At 40.8% G+C, this 9,433-nt stretch overlaps 1 protein-coding gene across 1 annotated transcript in view; it reads right to left on the bottom strand.

The window, feature by feature from the left end:
- Positions 1-1,020: 1,020 nt before the first annotated feature.
- The window catches only part of ITIH2 (inter-alpha-trypsin inhibitor heavy chain 2), a 37,732-nt gene continuing 29,319 nt past the window's right edge, over positions 1,021-9,433 (bottom strand). The window contains exons 17-21 of the mRNA XM_063100735.1: positions 4,831-4,944; positions 4,298-4,496; positions 3,555-3,727; positions 2,821-2,932; positions 1,021-1,168 (exon numbers count right to left, since the gene is read on the bottom strand). Of these exons, the coding sequence (XP_062956805.1) occupies positions 1,021-1,168; positions 2,821-2,932; positions 3,555-3,727; positions 4,298-4,496; positions 4,831-4,944 (746 nt within the window). The remainder of the gene's footprint in view (positions 1,169-2,820; positions 2,933-3,554; positions 3,728-4,297; positions 4,497-4,830; positions 4,945-9,433) is intronic.

The raw sequence follows: 9,433 nt of genomic DNA, 5'->3' as shown, positions 1-9,433 counted from the left end.
TCCTACCCAATTGTATTATATCTTATTTGGAGAATGGCTATGTGAACAGAATAAGGTTGATCAACTAAGGCCTTGTGATGGTTAATTTTATGTGTCAACTTGCCCAAACAGTTGGCCAGACGTTATTCTGGGTGTTTCCATGAGTGTGTTTTTGGATGAGATTAACATTTGAATCAGTGGACTTGAGCAAGCAGATGGCTCTTCATGGTGTGGGTGGGCCTCACGCAATCAGTCGAAGCCTGAATAGAACAAAAAGGCTGAATTCTCCAGCTGACTACCTTTGGCCCTCATCTGCAACATCGGCTCTTCCTGCCTGACAGCCTTCGAAGTGGAACATTGGCTCTTCCCTGGGTCCCCTGTACCAATGGCCCCCACTGCAGATTTTGGACTTACCAGGCTCCAAATTCACATGAGTCAATCCTTATAATAAATTTCCTATTCGTTCTATTTCTCTGGAGAATCCTGACTAATCCAGGCCTCATGAACTAAAGAGGGTCTCAGGGTCCAACACTATGGAGAGAATCTCAGCTAAGCCTATTAGGGCCATTGCAGGTACCTTGGCAAGGCTGTCCCTACAGAGGGTGACAGGGTTGTAGTATAAATCTCTACAAAGCAATGTAGTTGCTTAGTAACTTCCCCTAGTCATATTTCCTGCTCACCAAATAACCTCATAATTGAATTTTACATGTAACTAACTGTAAAAATGTGCTTAATCTGCAAGGCTGAGGGCCTGACATTCAACAATAGCAAATGCCAAATCTAGGGCTCTCCCTGGATGCCAGCTTGACTTGTCAGAGCAGCTTTCCTTCACATCACCCTGATGAACACCCCTTGGCATCTGAAAATGCAACAAACTCCTGAAGCTTCTCTGCAAAATATTTATTTTCTTCAGATGTGTTAACGGGCTTTATAGATCACCATGATATCTGGTTCCTTTTTAATGATTCACACTGAAGAAAGACTACAAAAGTAGCAGGGAAGATGTATTTTTATACATATAATTCCCAAAACTCAAAACCTTTAAGGCCTTTTGAGAACGCTGTAGAGCTGAGGCACCAAGTAATCCTTGTAGTGGCCATCGATGAAACCTTTTCCGCTGTTGTGCACAAACCAGCAGGGAACATCTGCTCCGAACACGATATCTGTTCTGTAGTCTTTCTGTAAGCCTCTGCAAGCAGACAACGTGGACAGTTAGGGAACGGACCAAGGTGCACTGGCTGGGCATCTGGAAACAAGACACCCTTTCTCCTCCACTGTTCTTTGCATCCCTTCTGTCACCATATCTGCCCACCCCCTACTCATCTCTGCTTCCCAAGTCATATGAAACGACAGAGGCTGGGGTTTGGTTTTAACAGGGAGTGGGCAGTGTGATCTTAGCGCTTTTGAATAACCTTATAGAGGTTGATCCATGTAGACTTTTCCAGCAAGATAAGGAGCAGCAAATTAGTCCAAATGGAGGCAGGAGTAAAACTGCAAAGTGGTGTAGGTTAAACTCATGTTACCTCAAGAATGAACCTGAGGCACCTCTTACCTTCACTTTATGGGTGACTTTTATTTAAGTGCGAGGCCAGCTGTTTTTGAGCAAATTCACGTCCTCCACTTGAAGGACAAAGAAGCTGATGATTTGAAAAGGTAAATGGCACATGGCCATTAATGAGCCTTAAAAGTATACTAGGAGACTTCAAAAAGTTTGTAGAAAAATAGAATTGAAAGATAATATGAAATTTTCCATGAACTTTTTGAAGTCCCCTCGTATAATTGTGCATAGCCCACAGGTCAGCTCGGTTTCACTTGTGTGTCACTAGAAGCTCACAGTGGATAAACTGAGGCACAACATCTATCTTTTGTCATTAGAGTTCAGTAGAGGCTCTTCTGTCAAACTCATATCACTTCTTATTACGGTTATTAACTGGTACTCGCAATTCTATAAATCATGCTCACTGATGCAGTGGTCACTTTGCCCTCTATCTAGTAAACTGACGCCAGCTAAGTAGTGTACTCACTAAGAATCCATTATTTTAGTTCACAAATCTATTTTTGTGGTGGTGCTTATTATTGTCATTTTATGATTTAATTATTATTGTAATGTTATGGTTTAATTATGTGGAAGCCAATGACATTTTTTTGTTTATTTTTATTAATTTATTTTTTATCAGCATATAGTTGATCAAATGACATCTGTGTGCAAAAAGCATCATTTCTAATAAGGCAAAGTTGGCTGCTTCGTAAAAACTCTAAAAGGTAAAAAATGCTTTAAAATGATATCAAATTAGGCATGGGTGAGGCAACTGTAAAAGACTGAGAAAAGATAAAGTTTTATAAGAATTTTATACTCAGAATGCTTTACAAGTTCTAAGTGCTCACTTAAAATGAAGCATATGGATATGGTTTGTGTAAGAAAAGCTACCAAAAAAGCATTCAGTAGATCCATACTCAAAAAGAAAGCTTTAGCTTTATGAAAAATACACATTCATTCTCTAGCACTATGGAGCTACATAGGTATTTTTGTGATTCTCTCCTTTGGTCAACTTTTTCAGTTACCTGACCTGTGACCTTAGGGCTTCTAATGTATGAAGATGAGAACAATAGATTAATGAATCTTGGCATTTTACAACATATATATGTAGTAGTTATTTGCATTTCCGATGAGCTATCAGAGGTGTGTCCTTATTTGCAAATGCATATGTGTCTATTCCTGATGAATTATTTAATTTGACAGAGGTGGTGCTTAAAACAGCTTTTCTTACTCTTCTGTTTCTCTGAGTAAGTCCAGTCCTAACAGGGGCCCTTTGGTTACTGTTTTAAGCATCCGAGACCTACCTGGTAACAGTCAACTTCTGTCCTTTCACTTCCATGCTCGCCTCTGGCTTCTTGGGGTCCTTTCCTGGTCTCTCATTGAAGATATGTATTTCTGGCTCATGCATGAACTGGCCTAGTGAAACAAAGCCCAGACATTTATTTACGTGGAGTCCAAGGTTAGGTAAAAAGACAGGCTAGTCATTGGGTCCACGCAGCGTTTTGGTCCTCCCTTCAGAATTTCTAGGGTAGAAAGACGTGAGGAGAGGGAAAAGGAACAGTGAGGGAGGGAGGGGTCCTTCCTGACAGCAGATCTCCCTGTGGTCGCTTTGTACATGAGGTTGATCGACTGGGCCATAAATAAGTTGACCACCCTGATGGCAGGGGGTGACGTAGCTCAAGTCACAGGACAAGGTTCGTGTTGTCATGTCCAGGATGCTCTGCTTGTTATCAAAGACTTCCTAAAGCAGGTCACCTCTCTTCAGTTAGAAAAAATCTTCAGCATAAAACTTAAAATTTATCTGTCCCTTCTCTTAACTTGTGCAATTTGTGATGCTGAGGTTCTGGCCCTGGAACTCCCTGTGTGGGATGGCAGGTGGTCCTGACTGTCGCATTCCTGAGTCCCCTCCACTGCTGTGTTGGTCCTCTGTGCCCTTAAGTCCACACCTCCCACTGTCCCAACTTCTAACGGCCATCAGTCAAAGTTACTAAAGACCGAGAGGGCTCCCTCGTGTGCCAGATGGCCAACTGGCACTTACCTATTAGTCCATGAGCATTAGGTGAAAACTTGTTCGTGGGGGGAATGTAGATCCCCAGAAAGTCCACATTGATCGGATGCTTCTTCCAAACACGATGAAGTAGAACAGAAAAGGACATCTCTTTATCCAGGGTGATAGTCACCATTTTTTCTTTCTTCACAGAGACAAGCACCCTAGCGTGAAAGTCAAAATGCAATTCGATGATTCCAGAACAGACTTTTTCACAAAGTCATATTTCTCACTCCTAACACGAACTCTCCGTTCCTCCCAGTACAATTCCACTAGCTCTCTAAGAACTTTACAACGTTTTTGCTGTGGAATGTTGTTGTCTTAACTCCCCACTCTAAAATTCTGCCCATTTACATGTTTGTAGATATACAATCAATGACTAGATAACGAATTGGGAAGATACCACACATAGGACACACCACAGTGTGTGGAGCACTCTCTGACATAGAGTCAGCTATGGATTTCAGTTGATGGATTCGTTCACAGATCCAAGACAACACTGAGTACTTACTGTATGCCATGCACTAGGCTAGGCACTGAGACACAATGGTGACCAAAAATCACAGTCCCTGTTGCCAGGAACAGGGTAGTGGGTAAGAACAATTTTTCTGAATCTCGACTTCCTTATACTTAAAGTCACAATTTTAAGTTCTATGTGATGTCTCTGATGTCTAGATTTATTTCTGCAGTCATGTGTCAAGGACAGGCTGGAATGCAGGTGCAATCATACTTGCCTCTGATTAACCAGGTAGGCTGTGTCAGACCAGGACAAGACAGATGTGCGAGAACCCCGGCTGAGGGTGATGGTCTCGGTGCTGATTTCTATCTTCATATCTTCGTTTTGGAAATAAAATCCCAATTTTCCAAAATAGGTGCTTAGTTTTCCATTCTTGGGCTTCTTGGCTCCAATGAGCTGACCATTGACTAAAATCCCTACAGAAAAAAAGTTTCGTGTGTGACATTTTTTTTGCATGTGTGAGTATCATAATTTAAATTTATAAAACTTGACAATACAGGAAAATTATTATTATTTTGCTTCATGATTTACATAAATTTTTTCCTTTATAATTCTCATTTTATATATTATAACTAATACATATTATAGTTTAAAATAATTGTATCACAATAAGATCTGCCAGTTCATACTCAGAGTATGCATTTTGAACTATAATGGTTCAGGTGAGAGAGAAAGAAATCCCAGGTAGTGACAGGAAAGCATGATGATTATCTAATTGTCTAATTCAAATATAATTTCTTTTAATTTTACCTGATTCTGGGTCAGAAACCAGGTTGAGGATTTTTCCAGGTTCTGAGTCAATATTGAAACAAATATTCTTTTGGCTTTTTGGTAGATAAATGATAAAATGTGGGTCATTTTCAACTGGAAAACATACAAAGAAAATGAAAATGAACAAACTCATAAAAAGGAAGGTAATTTTGAACAGTATTTTGCTCCTGAACACCTTCAATTTAACCAGAACAAATGTTTATTGTGCTCCTGCTATATGCCAGGTGCTGGTTTAAACACCAATTCTGGGGTTCAAAGCCCATCTCTTCCTTCGTCGTGGGGCCTCCCCCAGAGCTTTATGGCATTTCACAAATATAGGAGATATTTATTCTGTAGCTCTTGTCCTTGTACTAGGCTAGCTGCTAGGAAACACACACCTATATAGATAAGACACACACACCCATATATATCAAGAAACATAAACACATTCATATATATGTATATATTAAGACATATACATACACATCTATATATTAAGAAACACACCCATATATGTAAGAAATACATACATATATATGTTTATGTACATGTGTGAAGATAGATATATTTTTTAAAGGAACTATATACAGTGCAGAAAAATAAAGGAGACATAATATTATTGTTGACATACAAAATAATGTTAATCAATTCCAAGAGCAAGGAAGAATCAAGCTACTCCTAAGAAAATACTCCTTTGTTATCAGACCTGGTTAACCTGGCTGATCTTTCCTGGTGTGAAGGTTAATTCTAGATGTCAACTTGGTTAGATGAAGGAATGCTTTGAAACCTGGTAAAGCAATCTTTTCAGGTGTGTCCATGAGGGTGTTTCCAGCAGGGATTAATATGAGAGTCTGAGTGGCCTGGGTGTGAAAGACCCACCCTCAGTGTGGGTGGGAACCATCCAATCCACTGGGGGTCCAGAGAGAACAAAACACAGAGGAAAGAAGTGAAGTTTTCTCTCTCGATCCACTGGAGCTGGGATACACTCTTCTCTCCTGTCCGTGGACATCAGTGCTTGAGACTCTTCAGCTTTTGGGTTCCAGAACTTACACCAAGGGCACCATCAGCTTCCCTGGTTCTGAGGCCTTTGGACTTGGACTGAGCCACGCTACCGGCATCCAGTTTATAGACGGCCTATTATGGGACTTTTCTTCATAGCCACGTGAGCTAATTCCCCTAATAAATCCCTCTCATATAATTATAACATATCCTATTGATTCTGTCTCTCTGGAGAACTCTGACTAATACACCTGGTCTTTTTTTCCCCCTGTTTAAACATTCAACAAATATTTGGTGAAGGAGAAAAAAACAAACATATATGCAACACACTCAGTTAGGCAATATTTGGTGCAGCTATAAGTGAGACGTGGTCTGTGCCTTCAAGAAAGCAGTGATGTGACGAAGGAGGACATACCACTGACAGAAGATAGAATGAAGTACGTGGTACAATAACGGCCCAAGCACAGCACTGGGAGCTTGAAGATGAAGGCACAGTTAGCTCCCCTGGGCAAAATGAGCAAGGCGGATGAAGGAGTTGGTTTTTAAGCTAAATTTTGAAGTCAGGAGGAGAAGAGGGGAAGGCAAAGGAGAGAGACATTTTATTCGAGTGGACAGACCGAGAAAGGTACGGAGGAAGAACAGTTCATGATTTGTTTAGAAAGTAACTCAGTGGGTCCAGAGGATGGTATCCTGAAGAATGCAGAAGAAAAGATAAGACTAAAAATGTAGACCATAAAGACCCTGCAACACTAAAGAATGGACCTTTATTCTGTTGGGCAGCTATTAAAGGTTTTTGAAAATAAATGTGATATGATTTAACCTTGATTTTAGGGAATTATTGGTGGCAATATAAATAAAGTATTGGAGAGTAGACACAGGAAGATCATTTAGTGGCTAAAGCAGTAATCCAGGCAAGGAATGTTAAATTTAAGAACAGGGATAATGAATGGAATTGGCAAGAGAAGGAAAACTCAAGAGATATTTCAGTAGAATCCACACTATTCTAACTGGGTGGAGAGCTTCGGCTTAGTGCTGCCAGTTTCCAGCCTCGGTAACTGAAGGGATTGAAGAGGAAGGTTTGAGTTGAAGAGAACAGCAGTGGTTGTGTTTTCCAGAATAAAACTGGAAGAGTCGGCCATGGAGAGTTTACTGTCTTTGAGATATCTCAAAGCTCCTTGCAAACATAAACTCAACTCATTCTCACCATATCCTCAGAGAGAGAACTTGCCCGGGGTCATGTCACAGAGTTAGTAAGTGGCAGAGCAATGATTTAAACTCAAGCTGTTTGCTGGCAAGTCCACTGTGGGCAGACAGCTTGAACCACTCTGCTGTGCTGCCTTCAACTCGTTCATTTTCAAGTGTGTGTTCTGGAACTTGAATGTGAGGATAAACTAATTCAGGACAGGAACAAAACCTTGTGCTTCTTTCCATCCCTCCCATCATGAACCTCATGCTATGTACTCAGAAAAAAACTTGGTTGATCAATTTTTGTTGGAGCCGAGCACTAGAGGGCATTGTTAAAACACAGAACAAAAGCTCTCGACTTTTTTTTAAAATTTAAAAGGTCATTATATTATGATATCCTCTTCCTTCCTCTACACAAGTATGATGTTTTGAGGTACGTTGTTTTATGAAAATTGCTTTTATTAAAGATAATGATTGGTTTTGCCATTTTAATTAACCAAAATCCTTCGAGTCTGAACTTCTGATAAGCAACAATGAATCAGTGCTGCCATATTGAGTTGATATAATTCTAGAAATGAAATATTGTGTTTAAATTAGTTTGTGCAGCCTTAAATTTTTATTAGGTTGAAAATAGGTTGAGGATCCCCATGACTAACTTCATAGATTCCTAAGGACCTGAGGTTTATGGCCATAACACTATGCAGAGTTTATTGAGCTATGGGTTAAATGTGTCCCCCAAAAGTTCATGCACTGGAAACTTGACCCCCACTTTAACAGTGTTAAGAGGGTAGGAAATCCATCTATGGTATTTGAAAGGTGGGGCCTGTAAGAGATGATTAGATTGTGAGGACTGTGCCTTCATGAATGGGTTAATCCATTCATGGAGTAATGGGCATGGTTCTGATGGCTTTGTAAGGACAGTAAGTGAGCAAGTTAGCTCTCTCTTGCTCAGGCCATTCTCACTATGTGACACCTGGTCACCATGGGACTCTGTAGAGGTCCCACCAGAAAGAAGACCCTCACCAGACACTCCCTCTGGACTTCAAGCCTCTGAAACTACAAGAAATAGATTTTGTTTCTTTATAAAATACCCAGTTTCAGATATTCTATTATAAGCAACAACAGAAATGGACTAATACAACTAGGTATGAGGGACTTACCTTAGAACCACCCTGCAGGGTAGATATCATCATCCCCATTTTATAGGTGAGCTAGCTGAGACCTAGACAGGTTTCAGCATATGGCCCAAGGCCATGTGGGCATACTTTGACCCCAGGACGGTCAGACTCTCAAGGCCCACTTCTTTTCGCTGCATCATACCACAGAGACATGGAACAAGCACTACATTCTTACTGGGAAGAATCTTTAAAAATAAATTAACTTTATCTGGACTTTTTTTACAAAAGCTCTATTTTGCAAAGTAACAGTTTTAAGTGGCTCACTCACTGGTCATTGCAGTAGTCTTTTTTTTTTTTTTTGGTGGCTGGCCAGTACAGAGATCGAATCCCAGACCTTGGTGTTATCACTGCCATGCTCTAACCACCTGAGCCAACTGGCCAGCCCATTGCAGCAGTCTCTTGCTCTTAGAAGTGGCCCATTGGAGGGGTGTAGTATAAGCAGCTATTGTGCCAGCACAGCAATCTTCCACATAGACTCCCTACCCACATGTGCAGCTTTATGAGGTTGCCACATTTAACTAAAAGTTAAATGCCCAGTCCCTCACTAAGCTCCACAGCCCAGGGTGCTGGGGTAGGAGAGTTGAGTGATTGGGCGAAGCATTGCCACCAATAAAAGAGTGAAGAAGCAAGTTACTCTTGGCCCACACTTAATAATTTTAGAGATAAGCCATAGGCGTGAGATGAAATCACTTAAAATATCCATTCAAAGTCCTTGCTAAGTTTTTCCTGTTATGATGTTTGGTGGGTGGTAGGTATTCAATCTTGAGAAATCAACTCTGAGGATTTCTTGATAGAAAAGTCTACGTTCTAGGCAGTCAAGAAAGCTGTGCATTTGTAGGAACAACAGGAGCTACCCTTCTATTTAAATTTCAAAATTCCTAAGTTAATTAAGCTGGGATTTCGGACCTTATGCTCTGTCTTTGAATGTTGAAACTTACTCCTTTCTAGGTAAAAAGAAAAGAAAAGTGTGCAGGCTTTCTCCATGGGGCTAGCTAGCTGCTGTGATCTCTTTGGGTGAAGGTAGAAATATGAGAAGCTGGGATTGGGAGAAGAGACACTCTCCCATTCCTAGGTGGCTTCTCTGGTTGAAGGGCAAGACGCAGAGAGGCTGACAACTGGAGGGCAAAGAAATTGACAACAGAGGACAAAGAAATCTGCAATCGCACAAGGAAGCCCCGCCCACCAAAACTCTCACAAACAAATACGATTTCCTGGCTTTCAGATGACCACGGCTGCTACCT

This window comes from Cynocephalus volans, chromosome 6 (assembly GCF_027409185.1).
Source record: "Cynocephalus volans isolate mCynVol1 chromosome 6, mCynVol1.pri, whole genome shotgun sequence".
In the NCBI taxonomy this organism is placed as follows: Eukaryota; Metazoa; Chordata; class Mammalia; order Dermoptera; family Cynocephalidae; genus Cynocephalus; species Cynocephalus volans.
Note: the sequence above shows the minus strand (reverse complement) of the source record. Positions and strands in the feature narration are given on the sequence as shown.